Below are 27,655 nucleotides of genomic sequence, written 5' to 3'. Positions count from 1 at the left end.
AGCTGGCCCAGTGTGTTGTGATTCGCTAACCTCCAAGTGCACGTTGTTCGGAAACGTCACGCCCCCTTATCTTTACCGGTAGTTTGTGCTTCAGTAAACAACGGCGTCAATATTGCCATACCAGTTTGAGCCCGAATCAGACCCAGAGAATGTTAGTGGAGAGGATCGAGCAGAAACTGTTCAAGAACGGCTGTTAAAGGACGTTTCAGAAAGGTATGTTAGACTGCAGATCTATTGTGATCGCTATATGACACTGTTACTTTTGTATATTTAGAACGATTGTAGCTAAATATCTGTCGCCTGAACTATTAATCCAATACGAACACTAAACATTGGCTTTACAACAGTAGCCAAATCAAACACAAAACCATGTTTAGCATGCCTGTAGATAAACAAGCATGTAACGTTAGATAAACAATACATAAAAGCTATAATCAAAGAATAATTTACACTGATCACATAAACGACAACACAACAACCACGAACATTCCAAGTTCGCTGCGCTGGTGATATTAAACAGAAGTTTGTATGTGTTTGTCGGATAAGTAGCCTATGAATTAACGTTAGCATTTAAAAAACTGGTTTGTGGAGCCAAACAGCGTTGTCCTTCGTTTACTTCCTTGCTACAACGTACAATTAACAATACGAACTATCACAGGAAAACACAACTACGAAAAATAAATCATACTTACAGGTTGTGGCCCTAAAACAGTTTCTGTTTTTAAAGTTGGAACTGCTCCATCTTTCAGGACTAGCCGTTGTGCGAATCCTTCATCGGAGGAGGGGTTTATGTAAATATTGGGCTTAGTGATGTCAGCAAGCCCGCAGGAATGTCGTGTAGTCCCTACTGGCCGTTTTTTGTAGTTCTTAGAAATTGATTTCTTTAAAAGCAAATATCTCCCTTTGCTTTAAACTTTGAAAGTTGTAACTTTGCAGATGTTGTTTATGCTCAAACAGCAACATTACACACTAACTAAAGTTAGAAAAGTGAAATTGTGTTTTACCACCCCTTTAAAAGAACTGCATTTATTTGAAAGAAAATATTTGTAAAAGTATAAATGTCTTTACTGCCACTTTTTTTGATTAAGTAATGCATCCTTGCTGAATAAAAGTATTAATTTCTTCCCCCCAAAAAAATGACTGACCTACATTTTGAATGGTAGTGTATATGGTAAAAAAATGTAAAAAGGAGCTGAAAGAAAGTAGGATACTCTTTTTGGTAAATGATCTGTTTTGACAAAATATTAAATAAACATAGCCTACACAAAGGGGCAGAGGTTCTGTAGGATTGTAGGTTTTTATGGAAGTTCTAATAGTGTGCAATTCTGCTGGGACATATTCCATGTGGACAGATTCCTTAAGGTGCCTTTGCAGTTCATTCATGTCTTGCATTGATGATGCAGGGCTGGTGGTTCCCAGATGTGTCATAACTATATTTGTCCCCTAGGGGTGTGCAAAATATATCGTCTGTTTGTTTTAACGATGTGCCGCCGATTTGACATTATCAAGTATATCCCTCACACACAGAGAGTGCATGCATATGTGATGTAGTCTTGTGGATTAGACTAGTGTGGGTGCACATTTTCATTGTGTAATAGTCTATATTATATCATTTAATAGTTAATATTAAATTAAATAGTTTTTCTCCAGATATCAGCATAACAAATGTGATATTGATTTTATAAGTTTAATACACAAGAAATCAATTTTAAGTGACTTCAATTTTAGACATCATATTGCCTGTTCTATTTCCTTTTGCTCCAGACTGCCAGAGGCAGTGCTAAAGCACTAGTGGAAAATCCCCCGCGCTTGACTGAGAATTGAATAACAAAGTTGTCACCTCGTGACCCATGGCGTATCTTCAGCTATAATACCCACTTAACATGTCAAATCAATTTCTTTCTCATTCTGTCCTGATTGAATCAAAGTGACTATATTTTGTGCAGCTTGCTGCTGAAGAGTTCTTCAGGATGTATTCACTGATGCACTGATGAGCTATTGTCTCGTGCATGCAATTCTACCGCAAGCCTTGGCCGTGTTTCCTATTCTTTGGCGCATATGCTTTGTGGCATTACACAGCTTTCGGCACTCTTGCACAAAAGGGGAGTGAATGGCACTTGGAGAGGGTCTCTCTCACTCTTCTTCACTTTCAAACTGTTCACAGAGGAAAACATGTTTTGGTGTGCACAGACAACAAGGTGACTGTTTTTTATATCAACCATCAGGGAGGCACAAGGTCACAGAGTGCGCTTCAGGTAGCTCACAACCTGCTTATTTGGGCTCGAGTCAACCTGCTGTCCATCCAAGCAGGATATCTACCAGGCCGACTCAATCAGACCGCGATTGGACAGGAGGATTGGACTCTACACTCAGAAGTGGTGCTAATGATATGGAGGACTTATGGCGCAGCGGTAGATGTGTTCACGGACAGTCAGAAGTCTCACTGCCCTCGTTGGTTTTCCCTGATGGACGAACCGGAATCTCTGGGTCTGGATGCATTAGCCCACGACTGGCCAGACGTGACACTATTTGCTTTCCCCCCGTTACCACTGATTTGGAGGACTCTTTGCAGAGTGCTTCGCGTCTGCTGTTAGTGGCTCCTCATTGGCCTGCGAGGCCATGGTTTCAGACTCTGTTTTCACTGATAATAGGACCATCTTGTCATCTGCCCAACAGACCAGACCTCCTGAGTCTGCTAGAAGGATGAGTTTGGCACCCACATCCAGATCGGTTGAAACTGTGGGTGTGGCCATCGTGCCCACCAGAACTCTCTTGGAGTGTTCAGAGAGGGCCAGGGACACTGTTTTGAGTACATGTGCGGCATCCATGTGAAAGTTGTATGCTTGTAAATGGAAGATGTTCTCTGACTGGTGTTCTAGCTGTGATGTTGATCCATTACACTGCTCAGTTGGATGCATTTTGGATTTTCTGCAACATATTTTGGAACTTGGACATGTTCTACATCCACTCTAAAGGTGTATGTGGGGGCTTCAGTAGCTCACCGGTCAGAGTTTTGTGACTCATAACTTGGGTCTGACTGGCTGATTGTTGCTTTCCTGAAAGGAGCTAATTGTCTGTGTCCTCCACGGGGCGTGTGGAGTTAAAAGTTGGACTTGGGTGTGGTTCTCAATTCCGTGTCACCCCCCCATTTGAGCCAATGTTAGAGTCTGACATTAAACGGCTGTCATTTAAGACTTCATTTCTCTTGGCCATTACAACAGCGAAACACATGGAGTTCACTCACATGCTATCGGTACCCCCTGTTTGCGCTGGAGTGGTGGATTCCGTTGTGTTTCTTTGTGGCCCAATCTGGCATTCTACCCAAGATCTTGTCTTCACAGTTTATGAACCAGCCTATTGTGTTGGCTGCACTGCCAGCAGATCAAGCTGACATACGGTTGGAGCTATGTCCAGTTAGGTCTTTGAAGGCTTACATTGAAAAGACAGCAGCCTGGCGTAAGAATGATCAATTGTTTGTTTGTTTTAGTGATGCACGCAGAGGTGCTGCACTTTCTTAACAGAGACTGACGCGCTGGGTGACGCAGGTAATTTCTCATGCGTACGAGTCTGTTGGGCCGTCTGCGCCCTCATCTATTCTGTGATACTACACGTTTTTTGGCAACATCTGGCTCTGGCGGTCTTCCACTTTCACATAGAACCACAGTTACGTTCATCACTAACTTCCAACGTTCGCCAACGAAAATAGTTCAAATCAAAGCCACGTTACTGTAATTGCGTCTCTGAGCAACACACAGCGGTGTTTCCTCACTGAATGAATCAGCCGTTTGAATGAATCTGTTGAATCTCAATGACTCATTTATTAAGGGTGGCTTGCTTCCACCTATTGGCGGTTTTAATTTCACATTGAAAGTATCTTTTCATGTTTTAAATCATTTCAAATATCAATATTCAACGTTTTACGTTTAAAACATTATTTATGCTTTGGTAACTGCAGGTTATTCATTTGTCACCTCTGAGCTGCATTAAACAGCCTGTGTAGAATGCCACTTCAAATGCAGCTTCTGTTTCTTCTCCATTGCAAAGATTAATTGTTGATACTTATTTAATTTGATTGGTAACGGCCTTTATTATTATACAGTCTTATTATTATAATTGAATTTGATTTAAATATATTAAATTGATGCAAAAGATGATTCATGCATATAATTAGGTTTAAAAAATGGATTTGTAAAATGCCCATAAAAGATAAAAATCAATTGAAACGTATTGGAAAAAATGAGTTCTGTCACTGCTGTGAACTGACCACCACACAGAATATGAAGAATATCAAACACTTTAAGAGGCAACTGGCCATGGCAGTCCTAAACCTGCCAAGGCACCAGCACAATAAACACACAGTAAAATATTGTTTAATTACCGCTATCGATAAAATCCCATAAAAGTGAGATATTATTTTAGTCAATATCACACACACCCCTACAACTTGTCATCTGCTATTCATGAAAATTAATGAAGCATCTGTTTTCTCTCTCATTTGATTATTGTGGCTAATTATAAGCTCTCTTGTGAGGTTTACTGCGTTTAGATCAAGTCAGAAGGGAGCTGTTCTGTTTAGTAATTGCATTCTTAATATTACAAATTAGTAAGGCATTCCTGTAATCCAGAAACTCCAATAATATGTCATTTTCCTACAGCAAATTATGTTAATTTGGGGGCTTTTCACAGGAAATATTTTTTTATATGATTGTATACAAATAATTTAATTTAAATGTGCATCATGGAAGTAATTTTCAATAGTTTGACAGCCCTACAAATTAATCATTGTCTACTTTTTACAAAAAATTGCATCCTCCTTGACACTATTCAGTCCAAGCAAAGCATTGTCTCATATGAGTGTATTAACCTTTTTTACTCCGAAATGGTAGAAATTAAGCTTTGTTTTCTTTCCTCTATCAGAGAGGATTTAAGTTCATCTTTTTCCAGAATAGTCAACTCAAAGGTGAGATTCTGTCTGCTGATATTCTGCAATCATCTTTTGGTGCTCTTGCTTTCCAGTGGAGGACCAGAAGGAGCTTCCTTCCCCTGTTAACCCCGAGCTCAGACATAAAGAAGTCCAAATGAACTTTTTCAATCAGCTGACGTCAGTGTTTAACCCTGACATTACCGTGCTGGCCTCTCCATCCGTTCACATGCAGGTCAGTGAATTAGATTATTCTTTCAATTGAGTTCACAATAGCTATGTTTACATGGATACCTTTTGTTTGTTTGATAAATCTGAACATAGCGTTTACATGAACACTAAATAAAGTGATTGGGTTTATGTGCGTGTTTATAATATCATATGCTTGAAATCGGAATTGATCTTCTGTCAAGCGCACACTGCATGAATATAGAGTTTCTGTTGTTGGCACTTATCAACCATCCTCCTATTATTCTTTCTTATCTTTGTTTTAAAAAGCAGACTTAATATTTATTTATTTATTTATTTAAGGGAGACGATGAGCACATGAAGCATTGTGCCATGCTGATTATATTTATCAAGCAGTAAAAACGCCCCTTCTTACGCCCAAAACAAGGTGTCTGTGGATGAGAGTCTGAAGCAAGGACTAGTGGGACAATGTTGTCCTGCACCACTTCACAGACGATGAGTGAAAGGAGACTTTTAGAATGACAAGACAGTCATTTATGACTCTATATTCGACAACAACAGCTCGTTCCTTGCGTCATACCTCATTACGCCAATTCTAAATCATTGCACGTGTGCAGAAAATTCCGGTTTCAGCACCACCAGCTTTTTTAAACCAGCATTTAAACCACCCCTTACAATCTCAATGAAATCCATTATGATTTATGTGGTTACATGTGACTTTTTGTTTTTATTATGACTTTGCTACTAGTCCGAATACGAACAGATTTTTAGGGTCCATGTAAAAATGATGATGATGTGATCACTCCTGGGATTTCTGCTGTTTTGTTATGAGCAAACAAAGATGATGTTTAAGGACAAAACTGTAATGTCATGTGTTTTACAGGGTGAGAATGAGTGTGATGACCAGACAACAACAGATCAGGCATTGCAGGCCAAAATGAAGAATGCCTTCATCTCTCAAAATGTGTCCAGTTTACAAGAATTAGGTGAGCTGAGCTTGTGAGCTCAAACTTTTCAACCCAAATACCACATGATCAAATCAGACCAAGTACCTTCTAGGCACAATATTCCCTATTTAGACCATACTCACAATGCCATTTTGATTAATATCAATATTTATGTAGACATGTTTTGGGAACATTAGGATTGCATGTTGAATTCGAGTTCTCAATAAAAAAAAATCCTTGATTGCAATTTACCTTTGTCGAGTAAAATATCGGAAGTGGACCGAGAATCCTTGAACCGCATTATTAGACCGTTTTCTAAGGATGCACGATGTATTAACCATTTAAAAACCATACAATAGCGTTGTGCTATTGTGAATTCACTAAGGCTGCTATTCAATTTAACCCTGTGGGTTAAATATATGCGCTTTAATTATTTACATTCGTGTTGGTCAGTGGTTCCCAAACTTTTTGAAAGCATGGCACCCCTTTGTAGCATTTTTTTGTTTTTCCCACGGTACCCAAACCCAATTAAACTAAACGTACATGTGTACATTCATATGTTTAATATTATTATGAAAATGGCATATAAATGATCAAATGGACTTGTTCTATCAAACAACTTGAGAAAAATAAGAATTAAAAAAATATATTTAAATTGTGTCATTTCACCACTTTTTACACTCACTGAAGTTAGCTGAGCTGCGTGTGGTAGGCTACATGCCAAAGTCACATACATCCAGCAAAGAAAATGGTATAAATGAGAAAAACACATTTCAAGAGATTTATCATTGTACTTCTATGTGTGTAAATGTTTGTTAATTTATCATAAAACCTCAGAATTTAATTATTTTGCATTATGTTCATGTGTGATTCTGATGAGCACACCAAAGGCACTTTATAGTGATTTCGACCCATATATAAAATTAAAGCTAGATGAGCAAACAGATAATCTCAGGTACTGTTTATGTGCTTTATTTAATGTTAAAAAATCTCTAGTTTCTCATTTGCTTTGTTCCATGCACAGATATTTTAGTATAAGGTCAGGTTTTAACAGTGTCGCGGGCATTTAAATGGGATACATGTGCCTGCTTTTGCGAGCACAGTCTCTTGATACTGGGGAAGATTGAGGATAGAGCAACGCGTAGATCGTGCTCCACTTACAGGCGCTGGCTTTTTTGTTTAACGCTAACTCCATCTTTGCCCTATCCTGTCAATCTCTGCGTGAAATATAAAATTGAGCGTGCACCAGTACAGAGGGCAGAGCTGAGCGGAGCGTGGGATTTAAACTTTAAATATATTTGAAATATATGCACCATTTCATCAGATTTGTAAGGTAAATCATTTATAAACCTACATCAACACACTAGAAAACATCATTATGTTGTATATGTTGCTAGTTACATATTTGCTGCTTTCTTTTATACATATGGACTTCAATATTTACAGGAAAAAAACATTACAGGAGTTGGATGTCGCACATTTGAGTTGCCCAAAGCTTTTAATATTGTAAACTTATTTAAGTTTAACATTTTGTTCCACTTTATAAGTCCTAATTCTTATCCCATGCATTACAGGAGGTTCAGAGAAGTTGCTGCGTGTGTGCCTCAACCTTCCTTACTTCTTACGGTATATCAACCGCTTCCAGGATGCGGTATCCGCCAACTCTTTCTTCATCATGCCGGCCACTGTGGCAGATGCTACCGCTGTCCGAAATGGGTAAACCAAAGACTCCCTCAGCTCACTGCTTTTTGTTGAACCTGTAAAGAGTGAGTACACTGACTTCCATCCCCATTTCAGTTTTCACTCCCTGGTGATTGATGTGACCATGGCCTTGGACACACTTTCCTTGCCTGTACTGGAGCCTTTGACACCTGGGAGACTACTTGATGTGACTGTGTTAGCACTAAGCTGCCTCTATGCAGGTGGGTTCATTGAAGAAGAAAAAAAAGCTCCTCTTGTAGAGTTCAGATGTACACAGAGAACTTCAGGTGTGTGTGTTTTTTTTTCCTCTCAGGTGTGAGTGTGGCGACTTGCATGGCCATACTGCAGGTGGGCAGTGGCTTGCAGCTTCGTGCAGCCTCCACTGGCTCCAAGGAGGAAGACTATGAAAATGATGCTGCTACCATTGTGCAGAAATGCGTATGTGTCATTAGTGAAGGTGGCAGATGACTTTTGAAAGTTTTATTGTCTTCGCTACACTGCTGATCTTCTGTTTTTCCTTTTTTCAACAGCTTGAAATCTATGAGATGATTGGACAGGCCATCAGTAACTCTCGCAGAGCTGGAGGCGAGGTAGGTGAATTATTTGCCACAGAGTATACAACATAAGCAAGAATGTCCAACATCTGAGATCTGGTTTCGTGTTTCAACAGCATTATCAGAACTTTCAACTCTTGGGCGCCTGGTGCCTGTTGAACAGCCTGTATTTGATACTGAACCTAAGCCCCACGGCCCTGGCTGATAAAGGGAAGGAGAAAGATCCCCTGGCAGCACTACGGGTCCGAGACATCTCCACCCGAACCAAGGACGGAGCAGGATCTCCTAAACTTGGCCCGGGGAAAGGGTAAGTGCCTTTGTGTCTGTGCTTCAAGTGATTGCCTAATGAATATGAGTTATAAGAGTGTCCTAAAACACTGGTCCTCAGGTTTAATCTTTTTTTAAAGTTTAAGAGATTTTTTGACCTTGACAATTTTTCATGATGGTCTGCAGGATCCTCTTATCATTTTGATATTTTCCTAATATCATATTTATATTATATTTATAAATTATAAAGCAGTTTTGTTAAAAAAAAAAGTTAGGTAACACTTTATTTTACATTGTCCTTGTTACATGTACTTACCATGGTAATAACAGTAAATTATGCATAATTATATGCAACTAACCCTATAGTAAGTACATGTAGTTGCTTAGTATTACTCAGTACTTCAATATATAATTACACTGTAACAATGACACCTTAAAATAAAGTGTAACCAAAAGTTTTCTTTTTTCAAAGAAATCAAATATTTTGTCAAACTACTTTTTATGGTTTTCATTCTTTAAATGAGGCCCTTTTCTTCTTTGTTATGATATTTGGACAGCATCATCCTGACATTGTTTACTTAATGCCCCCACCACCACCCTAAAATAAAATTAAAACATGAATACAGAAATAAATTAAAGACAAGCTCATAATCGCTGAAATGTATTACATTTATTGTATTTATGAATTGGATTATTTTTTTTCCCATCAGGCACCAAGGTTTTGGGGTTCTGTCAGTCATTCTGGCCAATCACTCGATCAAGCTGCTCACATCACTGTTCCAGGACTTACAAGTGGAGGCTCTTCACAGAGTAAGGCCAAACACATTAGCTTCTTTTGAAATACCAGGGCATGTTTATATTGTAAATGTGAATGAAGCCATTATCTGTCTTCAAGGGCTGGGCTAGTGACGGTCCTCCGGCAGAGCTGAACATCATGGCCCAGAGCACATCTATCCAGAGAGTGCAGAGACTCATTGACTCGGTCCCTCTCACCAACCTGCTCTTCACGCTGCTCTCCACCTCCTATAAAAAGGTATGTGACCATGAGATTCGATCATGGTTGCTATGAGGTAGTGGTCTGTTGTGTTTGATGAATGTGGTGGCTCTGGTTGTGCTTGATTCAGGCATGTGTGCTGCAGCGACAGAGGAAGGGTTCAGTCAGCAGTGACGCCAGTGCCTCCACTGACTCCAACACTTACTATGAAGATGACTTCAGCAGCACAGAAGAAGACAGCAGTCAAGGTAACAAACACGGCAGATTTCTTGTTATTTTAAGGGTCAAGAAACCCCCTTGTTTGAGCACTGCTTGTTCACACTTAAAAAAAAAAACTCTTGAAAAGTGGGAGTGTAGAGGGTCGGTAGAAGGGAGGCAACAAAAAATAAAACATTTGCAACACACTCATTATACAGACAAATTAATATTTAAATGTGAGCAGTGGAAAAACCCCTGATTTGGAGGCACCTTGATTTTATAAATATAACCCTATGACAACAAACTCACTGAAATCGTATCATTAGATTCTACTAACAAGACCAAATCAAATACTTGAAATTATTCTTAGAAATATCAACAAATCAGCATTATAAATTTGCAGAGCTATTGGTCCATTCTTCTTTGAATTTTGGGTCTACATCATTTTCTTCTGTGCATCAGAATAAATCCATCTTGTCATCAAAACTCCATCTCTGACCGCATCGTGGGGAAAATGCCAACAACACTCTTGTGCTACTGTTCTGATACACTTACACAGTGTGTCCGAACGCAAAGCTGAACAGGCAGAGATGAACGAACAACCCTGAACCGGTCTTCTGTGACATTTGAATTCTCATGAGTAATGCAGTGCAGTGATTGGATTAAAAGAGTTTATTCTCAAGAATAATACAAAGAAACTGATGACAAGTACTCTCCAGCCACCCTTACCACTCTGAATTAACGCATATACCTCACTTTTCGTGACGTTGATTCAACTTTGCTTTTTAAACAGGAAGAACGAAATAGCCAAGAAAAACGAAAACACATCCTCAATTTTCTCTTAATAATAAACATGAGTGCTATTGTTGTTTTTATTAATGTGCAACCAGTTTATATCTCTTTAACCCTTTAACCTTGTAAATGAAGGCCACAGTGAGGTCAGACATTGTAGTTGATCTTGTAATTAAGAAAGAACCTGACATTCAGTTTATATGCAGAGTAGTTGCTTTTACCAGTAAATCTCCCCATTAGATTGATGTCTAGCTGGGTGATTCTCACAAAAAAAAAGAAGCTATTAAGCACATTTTGCAATGAAGAAAAATCACATTCTCAGTACTGGAACATTAATGAATGGAATAATAATGAAAGTCATCCTGTCCACAAACATGTATATTTTTATATTATTTTGTTCATTTAATTTTTCCTTGTTGATTATTTTTTACTCCTAAATAAGCTTTCTTAAAACACTTTAGAATTAATTACTTAAAAATTTTTTTTTAATTACTGCAATTCTGATATATGGTTTACTGTAATGCTTTTTTTTATTGCTGCTACAATTGCACTTATTTTTGATAACAGTAATGTCAAAACAAACATTTTTATGCAAAATTTTTATATTTTATCCTGTTTTGCCGTTATACATGTGCATTTTTTTTACAAGATAAAAAAAAAGTTATAAAATCTTTGCAAGATTTAATTTAATAATTTGTTTAACTGCACAGTTTCCTTGTTGACTCTTTTTTTACCCCTAAATAAGCAAGCTTTATAAATGCATTTTATAATTTAAAAAACTATGCATTTCTGTAATGCTATTTTTTTCTCTCTTTTTGCATTCCAATAGTCTACTGACAGTTGGGAAGGGAGGATTTAAATGTGCTTAATTATTATATCAATCATGTCAAAATACAAACTTAATTTCTTCATTTTCTTAATGCAAAATGTACTTTCGAATATTTTGTATTGAAACATGACCTGTGCTTTTCTTGACCATTTTTGCGAGGTTCTCCCAGCTGTCTTATTTAATGATATTAGAATGAGTTATTTTTTATGCAGCTGAGTACAGGGTTTGCTTGTGGTTTACTGAGCTAGTGTCAGGGCTGAGGAATCTCAGGGACATTCTCAGGCAGTTCCTGAGCACTGCACGCTGTAGTAGAAGGACAGCAGTCAGTTCTCCCCAGAGCTCAGAGTCAGGTCAGTTTACTTCCTGCTCCGGAACACTGTGGCACGCTAAGCATGCTCTGCTAACTGTGCTGATCTGGCAGCCATCACAGCTAGTGACAGTGTTCATTATTTCAGCAGAGAGAAGACAGGAGAGGACAAGAGCAGCTTGTTTCTCAGGTCAGCAGATCTCTGTTTTAGGTCAGACTCGTAGTGTCTCATTATGCTTCTGTTTATTGTGCAGTAAACAGTAAAAAGATCTTAAGTAGATTTATTTCCATGGCTAAATGGAAACAACATCACTGTTTGCATACAGTACAGTGACTTCATTGAATGTGGTGCTGAATGTCACTCTTGGCGTGTTTTCAGATGATGATAGTGAGCCCATTCTGGGACTGTGGTTTGAAGAGACTATTTCTCCCAGTAAAGAGAAGGTGGCACCTCCACCTCCCCCTCCTCCCCCACCTCTGGAAACGTCCCCGAGACTCAAGAGCCCCAGCAAGCTGAACACGGCAGAGAACGGCAACATCCTGGCCAGTCGCAAGGACCCTGAGTTGGTAAGGCCACAATGTGAAGTGCAGATCTGATTTTGACTAACTTTGCTGCTGGAACTGAAATGTTGTTTTATGTCCTGTACAAACACATTTGTGTTATGGCGAGCTGATAACCAATTCAGACTCGTCTATGCAGAGATGTTAAGTTCATGATTCAGCTACTCAAAACCAGTATGAAATAAGAAAACCTCTGTGGCTGTTTTGATATGTTGAAATCAAAATTGATACGGTTTTCTTTATTTTGTAAAAAAAATTTAAGGCACTTAGTACTTTGTAAAAAGTATTCAAAAACACAGCTTCTGTGTGATGTTTCAGCCATGCCACTAGGTTGTCAGTTGTTAATAAATCCCATGTAACTGCTATATCGGTTTACATTACATTACACGATAAGTGAAATCGATTGCAAAAGCCATTTCATGCTGACTTGATGTTTTTCTTGTTCTAGTTTTTGAGTTTGGCCTCAAGCATACTAAACTTCATCACCACCTCCATGCTGAAGTCCAGAAATAATTTCATTCGCAACTACCTGAGCGTGTCCCTCACGGAGCAGCACATGGCCACCCTCGCCAGCATCATCAAGGATGTCGACAAAGATGTCAAAGGTTTTTAAAGCCCCCCGCTCTTATCTAGGTCTTACATTTAGGTTTCCATTTAGGCTTTTCCTAACATGCAACTTTTTTGCCATCCAGGTTCCTCTGATGACGAATTTGCCTCAGCCCTCTATCACTTCAATCACTCTCTGGTAACGTCAGACCTGCCCTCTCCATCCCTACAGGTAAATTATTAAAAAAAATATGCTTAAATATGCCTGAGCTGCATCTCAATATTACAGACAACAGGCACCTGATACCTTGTTTTGTATAACTTTTCTTCAGAACACTCTTCTGCAGCAGTTGGGTGTTGCCCCATTCTCAGAGGGTCCCTGGCCCATGTACATCCATCCTCAGTCTCTCTCAGTGCTTTCTAGGTTACTGCTCATCTGGCAGCATAAAGCCAGCCAGCAGGGGGAGCCTGATGTACCCGAGTGCATGAAGGTCTGGGAGAGGTAAGACATCACTCAATCTTTAAGAATTACTTTTCTTTTCTCAAATGTAGCTTTGGATTCTTCACAAGATATATTGTGTGTTAACATCAAATTCGTTGTATAACATATTCACAACTGGAATATATTTTCCGTAGGTTTGTGGGCACTCTAAAACAGCACACGCTACAGGGAGCGGTGCCTGCTGACGAGGACCTAAACGTAGAACACCTCCAGCTGCTTTTGCTTATCTTCCACAACTTCTCTGAAAAGGGCCGCCGCAACGTCCTAACCCTCTGCATGCAGGCCATCGCTGAAATCGCGGCCCACGTTGATTCTCAGCTTCAAGCTGTACCCCTCAACCTGGCCCGCATCTTGCTTGTGTTCGACTACCTGCTGCACCAGTACTCAAAAGCTCCCATGTACTTGTTTGAGCAGGTACGAATGTAGCTGTACTTTCACTGGAAACATGCCACTGATTTGTAGATAGTTTTTAACAGTTTGATTTTTATTTCCACACTCAGGTTCAGTACAATCTCCTGACACCATTGGCATCCGGAGCCAGTTCTGGACAGGAGGGGGGAAAGAGAGGTGCCATCCCACTTTATTATGGTTTCAAAGAGGTGGAGGAGAACTGGGCCAAGCACTGCTCGGCAGGTAGGAGTAAGTCAGACCTCTTATATTTCTCTCCAATATGCCCTTGATAATCACACATAAAGCAGTACTCAACAAACAACAGTTGAAAGCTTTGCTAATTTAGTGCAAGAGCTGTTTTGATTGTTATTGATGTCTGTTGTTGCTTTCATTTAGATTCCACGGTGCAGCCGAAATTCTACTGCGTTCTGTCCCCTGAAGCCTCAGAGGATGACAGGAGTCGACTTGACGGCAAGGTGAGGCCACACATCACAAGTCTATAGAAGTATTAGAGCCATGGTTAAAGAAAATCATTTTGGTCATTACAAAACTTTTTGTTGGAAAGTTTGCATGAACTTTTCAGTGTCTTAAGTCCCCGATATACTCACAACCATTAGGGGTAAAAAGAAGTTCAAAATATGTGACCAGCGATATACTGTTAAGCGGGGAACACACTACACTACTGTCAGGCCGATTATTAATGTAATTTGGTCCTTACGACTGATCATGCAGAAATGCACTGGGTCTGTTCCTGTTGCGCTCAATCTGTGTTTACAGTCGGCGTTTAAAGTTGTGTAGTGTGCGGTGTCTGAAGATTCTAGGCTTTAATGCAGCATATCATTGTATATGATATGTATTTGGGGTCCTGTTCCGTCTCTATTTACCATGGGGCTCTTTTCCTTAAAAGTTTGAAGACCCGTGTTTATATATTAATGTTCAAAATGGTATAAATGTTTAAGTTAATGTGCATGTTATTCGTCAACTGTTACAGGTCTTCCAAGTGCTGTTCAACGGTGCAGTGAAGTATGACGATTTATACTCCTCGTTGATCTCCCTGTTGGCTGCAGGCTCCCGCTTTGACACAGCGAGACGGCTGGAAAATAAGCCCATCACCCCAGTAGTGAGTTAGAAACATTCTGTAATTTTCACAATCACCTTGTGTTTGTGTTGGTTGACCTCTAAATGTTGCTGTCAATCTTTGCTACAGGAAGCATGTTCCTTGCAGTACTACTTCCTAGTGCTGTGGAAGATCTTGGGTGTGCTGCCACCCTCAAAGGCCTATGTTGAGCAGCTTAAGAGTGGCAACACTGACCCCAGCGAGAGTGATATCTTACACACCCTGAGGTGGTCATCAAGGTTGCGAGTCAGCACTTTCGTCAACTGGATCCAGGTCGGTTTTGTAACCGTAACATTAAGAAAATCTTGACCTAATGATCAAGGTGTCCTGTATTTTTTAAAGTCTATCTAAGCTTCAGATTCATCTCTGTTAACTCTCTTTTATCAGGAAAACCTAGTGAAACAAGGAATGAAAGCTGACCACGCCACATCTTTGATCGTAGTGGCCTCGGCCAAATGCAGTGCAGTGAAATATGATGTGGATCTTGCAGAGGAATACATCGCCAGACAGGTACACTCTCAGAGTACAATACAATACAATATACTTTATTGTCCCCTTAGGGAAATTTGTCTTGGGCTCAGTGTATGCTGCATTTTCAGAACAAAGAATAAATAAATAGATAAGAATTTATAATAAATTCTAAATCAATCACAGGATAAATCAATCACATGTATCTCACCTAAACAATCCATACAGTGGAGCAAAACATGTAGAACATGTAGACGGTCGTCATATTGCACATCTAAAAAGGCCACTGTTATCTCGCTTAAATAACAGTCGCGTAAACTTTAAGAACCGCAATAAAATAACAATAACCACCAATAAATAAGAATTATAATATAAAGCAATAAATAATGTTAAGTAATCAGTGCTAACCAGAAACAATCCATAGGCCTTTGTCCTTGCTGTTCAAAAGTCCAATGGAGACGGGCACAAAAGAGTTTTTAAACCGGTTCAGTCGACATTTGGGCACTCTATACCTTCTTCCTGAAGGCAGAAGCACATAGTCCGGATGAAGGATGTGAGAAGGGTCAGTCAGTATGCTTTGTGCCCCCCTGTACACAGACTGCTCATATAATGTTTGGAGCGATGGATGGTCTTTCCACTCCACAATTTTCATGGCACTCTTGATAATGCTGGAAAGTCTGTATTTTTATTTTACAGAGAGGTTACCATACCAGGCTTTGATCTCATACCTAATTAGACTCTCCAGAACAGCCTGATAAAACACAGTCATGATTTTTTTGTTGATACCATACAATCTGAGTCTCCTCAGCAAGTACAGTCTTTGTCGGAGTTTAGAACATAAATTGTCAACATGAACCTGCCATGTGAGCATGTTATCAATGCAGTAGCCATTAATGGCTGATATAGATCTCCTTGTCTCTTAATATATGATCTCATTAAATATCTCCTCCATAGATTTCGTCATTTTGCTGCGTGGACCCCAACAGCATCCTACCTCTTCACCAAGTACCCTCTCTACAAACCATCTACACATTGGATGCTGTGATTTCCAAAGTGCAAGTGTCTTTAGATGAGCATTTCTCCAAAGTAGCTGCTGATACAGACCCTCACAAATCCTCTGAGATCACCAAAAACCTGCTGCCTGCCACACTGCAGCTCATTGACGTCTATACAGCTTTCACCAGGTTCTGATTACACCATTGTTGTTTATTACAGATTTTAAAGGATTGTTCACCTAAAAAGGAGAATTCTGCCATTGTTTATTCAAACCACCAGAAAAGTTATTATTCATAAGTTCATATGGCTTCAAAATATGAAGGGCTTATACTTGATAGGTTTGTGTGAAGAATAGACTGAAATTTAGTGGTTGTTGTTTACTCTTAATCTTTGCCGTTATTAATCATGGAGTTAAACCCAAAAAACAGATCGGTTCTTTTCTTGAACAAATTGTGCAGTCCCATTTGTGAATTGGTTCAACTGTTAATTGAAAAGAACTGGCTCAACAACTCTGTCCTGTTAAAGTAGTTTTTGAGTTAATGGCTTTCTTGGGGTACAGTGAATATCAGCAAATAATCTCTTATATTTCAGTATGTTCCTTAAATGGCTTCAGAACACTTTTAATATAGTGCACATGATTTTAATACCTTTGTGGCACTTTTTATCCTCTTTGGAGCTTGAACTTGATATTTGGAAAATAGCTGTATGAAGGTTCTTTAAAATTTCTCCTTTTGTGTTCCAAGGTTGTTTTTGGGTGAACTATCCCTTTAAAGTCCTCAAATAAACTTTATGAAACCAAATGCTTGAATGGAACTGTCCTTAAGCCCTTCTTGATTGGTTTTCTGGTGATATGTTTGCTCAGGTCATACCTGCTGATGAGCCTGCCAGAGGAAGGAGAAAACAAACCCACTGAAGCTAAACTGCAGGGTTATTCTGCTGTGTTGTCCATCGGATCCACACGCTGCAAAGCCAACTTGCTTGGTAAGGATTCTAGATATCAAGATGTTATTGACACAATGGTTTTTATGTATATTGGCATATCTAATCCATTTTTTTTGTTTTGTTCAGTGCAGGGTACATACAGGTGTTTTTTTATTTATGTCTGCTGTTTTTGCTCTTTCAGGTCAGACTGTGATGCAGAATCTGCCATCAGCCGTTCAGACACTTTGTGAAACATGGAACAACATTCACACTAATGAATTCCCTAACATTGGCTCATGGGTATGCATGCTTTTACTTCAGCTCATACAGTAAACATACTCTCTTAGTTCTTTACTTTACACTGATTGGTTTCTTTGGTTTCCACAGCGGAACGCCTTTGCCAATGACACCATCCCGTCGGAAAGTTACATCAGTGCGATTCAAGCGGCCCACCTGGGGACCCTCAGCAACCAGTCATTGCCCTTAGCCTCCTCTCTCAAACACATTCTGCTCTCGTTAGTGCGCCTTACTGGGGACCTCATTGTGTAAGTCTTGGGCGACAGTTGAAACAGATGCATGGTATAACATATTGATAGATGACAAAGATTTTTTGTGTTTGGTTATAGCACAGAGGAGCTGAACAGTCCACAGGTGATCCGCACGCTGCTGCCCCTCCTGCTGGAGAGCAGCACAGAGAGCGTTGCGGAGATCTGCAGCACCTCACTGGAGAGGATCCTGGGCCCCGCCGAATCTGATGCTTTCCTGGCTCTCGTCTACGAGCGTCTCATTACAGGCTGCTACAACATCATCGCCAATCACTCTGACCCCAACAGGTGAGGCCCCAGATGACCATATGATTTTTAAACAGACTCCTAAACTTTAGGAATGATTACTGTCTGTAATCTAAAATAATCTAGATTGAAGGGTTAGTTCCCCCACAATTGAAAATTCTGTCTTCAATTACTCACCGTCATGTTTTTCCAAACCCATAAGACTTTGGTTAATCCTGAGATTCGATCGCTATATGATGAACAGATTAAAATTTGGCTTTTATTCACATATAAACATGCACATGATATGGTTCTGTTTCCGATTAGTGGTCTGGATGAGTCCATTCTTGAAGAGTGTCTACAGTACCTGGAGAAACAGCTGGAAAGCAGTCAGGTCCGCAAAGCAATGGAGGAATTCTTCTCATTCAGGTACATTCTAACTGAATAAACTCTTTTTAGGAATTGCTTGAAGCCCTTTGCATCATTTTAATGCATCACTTTTCCCCCTTGTCTTGTAGTGGAGAATTGGTGCAGATCATGATGGCCACAGCCAACGAGAATCTATCTGCAAAGTTCTGTAACAGAGTCCTGAAATTCTTCACTAAACTGTTCCAGCTCAGTATGTAGCCATGCTATGTCTCTTACAAATTTGCCCCTTTTACTCTTCCCCTCTTACACTTCTCATCTGTGTTCATCCTTCAGCGGAAAAGAGCCCCAATCCCAGCCTTCTGTGCCTGTGCGGCTCATTGGCCCAGCTGGCTTGTGTGGAGCCCATGAGGCTGCAGGCCTGGCTGAGGCGTATGACGGCCTCCCCTCCTAAAGATTCAGACCAGCTGGACACAGTGCAAGAGAACAGGCAGCTCCTGCAACTCCTCACCTCCTACATTGTCCGTGATAACAGCCAGGTTGGCGAGGGCGTCTGCACGGTGCTTCTGAGCACTCTCATACCCATGGCAACGGAGATGCTGGCCAGTGGGGATGGGGCAGGCTTTCCTGAGCTCATGGTCATCATGGCCACTCTAGCCAGTGCAGGACAAGGAGCAGGACATCTACAGCTACACAGAGCTGCCATTGACTGGCTCACAAGATGGTGATTATATATTTAATAAATATAAAAGTAACACTTTACAATAAGGTCCCATTAGTTAATTTTAGACAATGCTTTAACTAACATGGACTCCCAATGAGCAATTATCTGTTTGTTACAGTATTTATTGATATTTGTCCAAATGTTCCATTGCGAGTTCATGTTAGCTCATGTTCAATATGTAATTTTGGGGATCAAAGATTGACTACAGGTGAACTTTAAATCAATAATAAGATATTACAAAAAAAAAATGCTTTTATTGGACAAATTGTTAAAGTACATCATACTTTTTGCAATTTTTTCCTAAAATAGAATATAGGACTAAATTGTATACGTATTTTTATATCAGCTAAAACAATTTTATTAGAAACTGCCATTCATAGACTGAAGCCACAAAACCACATCTCTCTGATTTCATGGGGTATTTACCTCCTAAATCTGAAATGTTCCTATTTTTCTTTCAGTAAAAAATACTTGTATCAGAAGAACGTTGTGGAAAAAGTTACCGCTAATGTGTCGCAAGGCAAGGTAGGTGCAATTTGATGGTAAAAGTCAAAAGTCCATTTCTACGGTAACCATTCACACGTCTTGGATTTAATTGTTTCGGGCCATTAGTGAAACACTCTTGTTTGCAGCATGCCAGCATGCTGGAGTGTGCCTGCCACATCATTTCCTATCTGGCGGATGTGATGAACGCTTTGAGACAGAGCAGTGGCCAGGGCTCGTCCCAGCTCCTGATGGAGGGAGAGGAGAAGGCCATTGAAGTGGACTCTGACTGGGTGGAGGACCTAGCTGTAGAGGAGGAAGATTCACAGGCTGAAGACTCGGTCAGGAAACAGTCTGCTCACTGTAGATTTAAAGATTGCTTAGATTTTTCCAATCATATCTAAGTTTCTTGTGTTATAGGATGAGGATTCACTCTGCAATAAGCTATGCACCTTCACCATCACTCAAAAGGAGTTCATGAACCAGCACTGGTAATGGACCCACACGGCCTTCCTTTGCTATGAAACAGAAGCGTTCAGAAGCTGTGCTGTTGGCCTTTAATCTCACGCTCTTCCCCGTACAGGTATCACTGTCACACCTGTAAGATGGTGGATGGGGTAGGTGTGTGCACAGTGTGTGCCAAGGTCTGTCACAAAGACCATGAGATCTCCTATGCCAAATACGGTTCTTTCTTCTGTGACTGCGGTGCCAAGGAGGATGGCAGCTGCCAGGTGAGACCGAATACTTCAGGTCATCATGGGAAAAGAGCAACAGCGGTAACTTTGGCTTGCAAATCATTTATCATTGACTGCCATTAGCTCATTTCAGATCTCCCCCAATTCATCAGGGTTTGCAACATTTCACCTTTCCTTTTTTTGGTAGTAAAGCAAGTTTGTCCTCTATTGTTTGGTAGTATATTACTTAAGATTAATTTGATTATATTGTTAAAGGAATTGTTCACCCGCTATAACAAACATTTACTCGTGTCGTTTCAAACCGTTTCAGTGGAACATAAAAGATAATTTTACATAGCACTTTCCATAGTAACTACCACTGTAAAGCACTAAAATTGTCCGTAGATTTACTGATTGGCTTCAGAAGATTTGGAATATATCTCCATCTATTATTATATCCCCAGAAGCAAAAAAAAAAAACTTCAGACCCTGTTTAGTACTCAGTTTGAAACATTTTTTAGAAACTTGCAAGTTTGGAACGACATGTGTGAGTAAATGTTCCTTTAATCTTCATTATAGTAGTTGTATATCCATAAGATTCCCACTTATTTTTCAAGTCTAAAAAGCTTTTCAGATAAACATTTCAACATTTAAGCCATATCCACTCATGCATGTCTCCTTGATGGAAACACAAAGCATGTAACAATCTAATTTATTTCCCTCTTCCCTGTTGTGTCCCCCTCCCCTCCCCAAGCATAAACATCTTTGTAATTTAGCCAATGCAATGCATCCTGTATCCCTGATCCTGGGTCTGTATCCTTGTTTTACAGGCTCTAGTGAAAAGAAGTCCGAGCAGTGGAATGAGCTCCACCATGAAGGAGTCCTCGGCCTTTCAGAGCGAGCTGCGCATGCCAGAGAGCGCCATCCGTCACCAGAGCGCCTCACCCGCGGACAAAGGAAAAGTCACCATCTGTGACGGCAAAAGCAGCGACGACGACAAGCCTAAGAAGAGCAGCGTATGTAAAAACATCGAGGGCTGCAGAGAGGACCTGCTCGTTCAAGTGGTGCGAGAATTTCCTCACTCTTCGTTCTCTGAACCATTGATGTTTTGACTGAAAGCAGACCGGACCTGTCTCACTGTTATCGTTCTTTTTTGCAGTCAAGCTCCTCCACAGCAGCCCTGGTGTTGGAGTTGCTCATTTTCCTAATGGACGCCATTCAGACCAACTTCCAGCAGGCATCAGCGGTGGGCAGCAGCAGCCGGGCTCAGCACGCTCTAAACGAATTACACACTCAAGACAAGACCGTCGAGATGACCGACCAGCTCATGGTATTAACCAAATACCTAAAGACTAATTCTTAATGCTCCCAAAACAAAATTGCTGAAACTAAACATGATTTTATCTTCCAGGTTCCCACACTGGGCTCACAAGAGGGCGCTTTTGAGAATGTCAGAATGAACTACAGTGGAGATCAAGGACAGACCATCCGCCAGCTCATCAGCGCGCATGTGCTGCGTCGGGTAGCCATGTGTGTGCTGTCGTCCCCTCACGGACGCAGACAACACCTCGCTGTCAGCCATGAGAAGGGCAAGGTAATACAGAAAACCTTAATACGAGTTTGTATCTTCGCTACATCATGTTTTATTGAGACTACATGGTGAGTTTTTTTGTTTGCAGATCACGGTCCTGCAGTTGTCTGCGCTGTTGAAGCAGGCTGACTCCAGTAAGAGGAAACTGACTTTGACTCGTCTAGCCTCCGCTCCGGTTCCCTTCACTGTGCTCAGCCTCACAGGAAACCCCTGTAATGAGGATTATCTAGCAGTGTGTGGACTCAAGGTAGCAAATGCAGACAAAACTATGACACAACTTTTTTTTTTTTTTTGAATGATTTTAGTCTAATTTCTCTGTGCCTATCATTTACAGGATTGTCACGTTCTGACGTTCAGCAGCACAGGCTCTGTGTCAGATCACTTAGTCCTGCATCCGCAACTTGCAACTGGAAACTTCATCATCAAGGCCATCTGGCTTCCTGGATCACAGACTGAATTGGCCATTATAACTGCCGATTTTGTCAAGGTGAATTATTGTACTTGTCATGGAACTGCTTTGTTATTGGTTGAAATTTGGCAAACAACTTCCAATTAGAAGTTTATCATTTTCAAAATGTGCAAACAATGGATAATGTTTATTTTTGATAATCAAATCAAAATCAAATAATTTTTGTTATCTTTTTTAAATAAGCCTCTTATGATCCCCAAGGCTGTATTTATTTTTGTCAAAAAACACAAAATTGTGAAATATTACTGCAGTTTAAAATGTTCTTATATATATTATTGATCCCAAACTTTTGAACAGTAGTGTAAGTATAATGCTAGTTCTTGCTGTATTTACTTAAAAAATAATTTTGTCCTCAAATGTGAGATAAATATGAATATATATATATAGTCACTGACCAAAAGTATTGTGCCTCAAATGACTGTTCCTTGCAGATTTACGACTTATCTGTGGATGCCCTGAGCCCCATGTACTACTTCCTGCTACCAAGTTCGAAGATCAGAGATGCCACATTCCTGTTCAACGAGGAGGGCAAAAACATCATTGTGATCATGTCCTCAGCTGGCTACATGTACACTCAGGTGATGGATGAGTCCAGCAGTGCCCAGCATGGCCCTTTCTACGTCACCAACGTTCTGGAGATCAACCACGAGGATCTGAAGGTTCTTACGACATTATCTTTTGCTAGTCAGTTAGACTGAAATAAGTTAACCGAACAGATTTCAGAATAGATTGAGCATGACAGCATGCTGAGTTAGTGGTGTGTTTGCTTCGCAGGATAGTAATGGCCAGGTGGCTGGAGGCGGAGTCTCTGTGTATTACTCCCACGTCCTGCAGATGCTCTTCTTCAGCTACAGTCAGGGCAAGTCATTCGCTGCCACAGTGAGCCGCAGCAGCATGGAAACACAGAGACTCTTCACCATCAATGTCAAAGGGTAGGATTTCTACATAAGGCTATTCTTATGTAACACTCTGTCACTCGTGTGTTTTGTATTTCTCTAATGTTCATTCTCTTGTACATCCAGTTCTAATGGAGGTAGTAGTAAGACCTCTCCAGCACTCTGTCAGTGGTCAGAAGTGATGAACCACCCAGGGTTGCTATGCTGCGTACAGCAGACCACAGGAATCCCTCTGGTCATCATGGTAAAACCAGACACGTTCCTCATCCAGGAAATCAAAACCCTGCCAGCAAAAGCTAAGGTCAGTTCCTAGATTTTCCTAGTCTAGAGGAAGTATAACATATATATTATGAAAGTTTTTTTGTTATATTGTAAAACTCATTGTTTTCTGTGATTAGTGTGTACTGCTTAATGCAACATTTGTTGAGACTGAATTATAAAATTTTACTAGTCACCCAAGTCCCAATTTACTACTGATACCAGGGTACCAGAGGCTGGAATAGGCAAAAGTTTGATTTCAATAAATCCTACTACTATGCCAAGTCAAGCAAACACATAAAGTCTCTCTCTTCCCCTCAGATTCAGGACATGGTAGCAATACGCCACACAGCGAGCAACGAGCAGCAGCGCACCACTATGATTCTGCTGTGTGAAGATGGCAGCCTCCGTATATACATGGCTAACGTGGAGAACACGTCCTATTGGCTTCAGCCCTCCCTTCAGCCTAGCAGTGTGATCAGCATCATGAAACCTGTCCGTAAACGCAAGACAGCCACGGCCAGTGAGTCACGCCACATTCCCTCGGATTCATCACATGTTGTTTAGTGTTGTTTAGTGATGGTTATGTGCCTTTTTGTTTTCCCTCGTCAGCCACACGCACATCCAGCCAAGTCACTTTTCCTGTAGACTTTTTCGAGCACAATCAGCAGCTGACAGAGGTGGAGTTTGGTGGCAACGACCTGCTGCAGGTCTACAACGGCCAACAAATCAAACACCGGCTGAACTCTACAGGGATGTATGTGGCCAACACCAAGGTATAAAAAATGATTCTAGCAAAAATATTATTTTGAAATGATCATCAGTGGTTTGCTTTTCCACTTTAAGTCATTTGTGTTGTTTCCCGCCAACAGCCTGGAGGTTTCACGGTGGAAGTAGTGAACAATAACAACTCGATGGTGATGACGGGAATGAGGGTGCAGGTGGGCACTCAGGCCATTGAGCGAGCTCCCTCCTACATTGAAATCTTTGGACGCACCATGCAGTTGAACCTGACGCGCTCTCGCTGGTTTGACTTCCCTTTCACTCGTGAGGAAGCCCTTCAGGCGGACAAGAAGCTCTCCATTTTCAGTAAGATCCCAACAGATATCAGAACTACTTCCATGTACACTACCAGTGAAACTTTTGGACACACCTACTCATTCCTTATTATGATAATTATTAACTGTATATCTATTTTACTATAAAACTAGCATAATATTAATCATAATTCATTTTAAAAGAAAAAAAATTGACATGAACATTAAATATTTGACATTTCAATTAAATTATATAATACAACCAATTACATTATAATATTACACAAAAAATAATATGATTTTTTTATGGTTACACTTTATTTTAAGTAAATTATACATTTAAGTATTATTTACTTACGATAGGATTAGGGTTTGGTTTAGTTGCATGTAATTATGCATAATTTACTGTTATTACTACAATAAGTGCTTGTAACTCTTTTTTTTTTTTTCACACACTATATTGTGAAATTGTAACATTTATAATAAAGTAAATATTTATATTACTAATATATTATAATATGTATTTTGACGATTTTTTCGTGGTTTTTTTCTTCAGTTGGTGCTTCAGTCGACCCAGCAGGTGTCACCATGCTGGACTCCATTAAGATTTATGGCAAAACCAAAGAGCAGTTCGGTTGGCCAGATGAGCCACCGGAGGACTTTCCTTCAGCTGCAGTCAACAACGTGTGCAGCCCCAACCTCAACCAGGGCAACGGGACCGGAGACAGTGACGTCACAAGCCCCATCGCCACTAGCGGCACTGTACTGGAGAGGTACACTTGTCACCTTAACCTGTGTGCTCTGATTTCAACATATTACTTGATTTGATTTCCTGTAAAAAATAATTCATCATGTTTTCTGTCTTTGTCTTCGTTTCCCTTAAACTGCATTTAATCTATATTATTGTCTCTAAAAGTGTCCGTATTTGATGTCGATTAACGTAACTAAAACGAAGAGCAGAGCATAGAGGAGGGAGTGGGGGGGGTGTGCGCGTGACGTGTCCAGTGCATGGCTGCCATCATAATGACCTCGTGCTTGCATGCAATCGTTTCCTGTGTTTGACATACAAATCATTTTTACGTATTTCTTTTCTGTGATCCTCACACATTTTTCTTTTTCTTTGCTCCCTAAAACAATAAAAAAAGTTGTGAAACTGAGTCCTTATCAGCCTTGGACCGGTTAGTAACCGCCCTTTCTCTGCTTGTGTGCATGGTGGTTTGCTCGTGTGTGTGTGTATGTGTGAGAGAGCAGTCAGACTGAGCTTGCTCTGGTGTAGATCATGCAGGACAATTACAGCATTTATAAAGACATTAGTAATCACACAGTTGTTCTTTAACACTCTTAATGTTTGATGATAATGTGTTATGGTTTGAGAATGACAATGCTTTGAGAATGGTGTAGAATTTGAATATGTTAGTATGGACTGCTGTAATTTTAATACAATGCATTGCTTTCCCTATCTAACTGTTGTCTGATCTCTAGGTTGGTGGTCAGCTCACTGGAAGCTTTAGAGAGCTGCTTTGCCGTGGGCTCCCCTGTTGAAAAGGTAAGGGAGAGATATTCTCTTTGAGATTGGGGATATCAAAAGTACTGTTGCTTTGCTGCTAAGTTGGTCCAAAAATTGAAAATAAAAACATCATAAGGTATAGGTTGTACCTTGTCTATAGGATTAGTACATTTGCCTTTCAGTAAATCAGAAAGGTATACTAGTTTTACACAAGAAAATATTTTTTTCTATGTTTGTTTAAAATTATGTACATTCAAATAAGATGAAATCATATCAGTTTCCTAATAAAAGCTGTTTTATTGTGCTTGTTTAGTCATTTGTGCTTCAGTTTCAACTTTTTGTTTCAATCAGTTGTAAATGTAACTTCTTATTTTAGTTGAAGTTTTTCATCTGTATATATATATATATATATATATATATATAATAAAATAAAAAAAAATATATATATAAAAATAGCAACACTACTTTTTTTTTATAGCAAATATCAAAACTACTGTCTTTTTTCTGTTTCTTCTGTTTTTGATTGAAATTTCCATTTTTGTGTGATGCTTTTCCATCCCTAAAATCTATAGGAGAAAAATAAAACTGCGGCTCTAGAGTTGGCCACTCTCCTCCTGTCCATCCCCACTCCTGCTGGAGTACTGCAACAGACCAAAGGCCTTCTGGCAAGCCTGCACACCAGCCGCACAGCCTACCACAACCACAAGGTACACATGATCACTGCTGATTAGAAATTGATCCCGTGTTAAACATGAATCACCATGTCTTTTACGCTCCGCTTCATAACTGGTGCTGAATCTGTATTTAGGATCAGTCTCTGCTGAGCAACGCAGTACAGTGTCTGAACAGCTGCAGTAAAGAAGGGAAGGAGCTGGACCCTGATGTGTTCCAGAGGCTGGTGATCACAGCCCGCTCCATCGCCATCATGAGACCCAATAACCTTGTGCACTTCACCGAGTCCAGACTTCCTCAATCAGACACTGGTACGCTCATTAAACCTCTTGTACGTTCATCTTGTAGTCATTTTATGTGCCTCTTAATACAGGCAGTTTTTCTCTTGTCAGATGTAGGTGATGATGGGAAGGATGGCCTGAAATATGATACTGAGAGCTGTAGCTTCATCATGCAACTGGTCACTAACTTCTGGAAACTTCATGCCCTCAAACCTAAGAATGCCTTTTTGGCTCCAGCCTGTTTGCCAGGTACGTGGTTGGATTGATTTGAAGAGTCCACGGATGTATTGGTTCAAAATACTGACATCGTTTTGTTTTTCTCTAAGGTCTAACTCACATTGAAGCCACAGTGAATGCTCTAATTGATATCATTCACGGCTACTGCACCTGTGAGCTGGATTACATAAATGTGGCATCCAAAATCTACATGCAGATGCTGCTCTGCCCTGTATGTATCCCGTTGTCATTCTTCTCAGATATAATCTATATCTTTTGAGAACAGTTATCATTGTAATCTAATCTTTTTGGTCTACAGGACACCTCTGTGAGCTTTGCTTGCAAACAGGCGCTGATTAGAGTTTTGAGACCCAGAAACAAGCGCAGACATGTGACCTTGCCTTCTCCCCCACGCTCCAACACGCCCATGGGTATGAGCTGTGCCTTTCAGCTTTGTGACTTAAATCATACACGCACACCTCAATGAATCAACCTCAAACAATGCATTTCT

At 40.2% G+C, this 27,655-nt stretch overlaps 1 protein-coding gene across 1 annotated transcript in view; it reads left to right on the top strand.

Annotated features, from left to right (window-relative positions):
- The window catches only part of ubr4 (ubiquitin protein ligase E3 component n-recognin 4), a 53,124-nt gene that overhangs the window by 4,109 nt on the left and 21,360 nt on the right, over nucleotides 1-27,655 (top strand). The window contains 51 exon segments of the mRNA XM_082145498.1: nucleotides 5,017-5,116; nucleotides 5,118-5,160; nucleotides 5,994-6,096; nucleotides 7,632-7,773; nucleotides 7,855-7,979; nucleotides 8,072-8,196; nucleotides 8,289-8,348; nucleotides 8,429-8,619; nucleotides 9,290-9,389; nucleotides 9,475-9,612; nucleotides 9,704-9,821; nucleotides 12,079-12,266; nucleotides 12,709-12,865; nucleotides 12,953-13,038; nucleotides 13,139-13,308; nucleotides 13,443-13,722; nucleotides 13,809-13,941; nucleotides 14,095-14,174; nucleotides 14,690-14,818; nucleotides 14,906-15,088; nucleotides 15,203-15,325; nucleotides 16,238-16,467; nucleotides 17,142-17,260; nucleotides 17,403-17,500; nucleotides 17,588-17,745; nucleotides 17,827-18,033; nucleotides 18,298-18,399; nucleotides 18,489-18,589; nucleotides 18,673-19,060; nucleotides 19,522-19,585; nucleotides 19,693-19,884; nucleotides 19,964-20,034; nucleotides 20,127-20,274; nucleotides 21,048-21,281; nucleotides 21,377-21,547; nucleotides 21,629-21,811; nucleotides 21,897-22,055; nucleotides 22,143-22,295; nucleotides 22,709-22,936; nucleotides 23,052-23,209; nucleotides 23,300-23,474; nucleotides 23,753-23,954; nucleotides 24,044-24,207; nucleotides 24,304-24,520; nucleotides 25,025-25,241; nucleotides 25,951-26,014; nucleotides 26,548-26,682; nucleotides 26,784-26,958; nucleotides 27,040-27,177; nucleotides 27,255-27,376; nucleotides 27,464-27,575. Of these exon segments, the coding sequence (XP_082001624.1) occupies nucleotides 5,017-5,116; nucleotides 5,118-5,160; nucleotides 5,994-6,096; nucleotides 7,632-7,773; nucleotides 7,855-7,979; nucleotides 8,072-8,196; nucleotides 8,289-8,348; nucleotides 8,429-8,619; nucleotides 9,290-9,389; nucleotides 9,475-9,612; nucleotides 9,704-9,821; nucleotides 12,079-12,266; nucleotides 12,709-12,865; nucleotides 12,953-13,038; nucleotides 13,139-13,308; nucleotides 13,443-13,722; nucleotides 13,809-13,941; nucleotides 14,095-14,174; nucleotides 14,690-14,818; nucleotides 14,906-15,088; nucleotides 15,203-15,325; nucleotides 16,238-16,467; nucleotides 17,142-17,260; nucleotides 17,403-17,500; nucleotides 17,588-17,745; nucleotides 17,827-18,033; nucleotides 18,298-18,399; nucleotides 18,489-18,589; nucleotides 18,673-19,060; nucleotides 19,522-19,585; nucleotides 19,693-19,884; nucleotides 19,964-20,034; nucleotides 20,127-20,274; nucleotides 21,048-21,281; nucleotides 21,377-21,547; nucleotides 21,629-21,811; nucleotides 21,897-22,055; nucleotides 22,143-22,295; nucleotides 22,709-22,936; nucleotides 23,052-23,209; nucleotides 23,300-23,474; nucleotides 23,753-23,954; nucleotides 24,044-24,207; nucleotides 24,304-24,520; nucleotides 25,025-25,241; nucleotides 25,951-26,014; nucleotides 26,548-26,682; nucleotides 26,784-26,958; nucleotides 27,040-27,177; nucleotides 27,255-27,376; nucleotides 27,464-27,575 (7,659 nt within the window).

Source organism: Leuciscus leuciscus (assembly GCF_965113295.1).
Source record: "Leuciscus leuciscus genome assembly, chromosome: 18".
Taxonomy (NCBI): domain Eukaryota; kingdom Metazoa; phylum Chordata; class Actinopteri; order Cypriniformes; family Leuciscidae; genus Leuciscus; species Leuciscus leuciscus.
The sequence above is the reverse complement of the archived record's forward strand: the minus strand, read 5'-3'. Positions and strand labels throughout refer to the sequence as shown.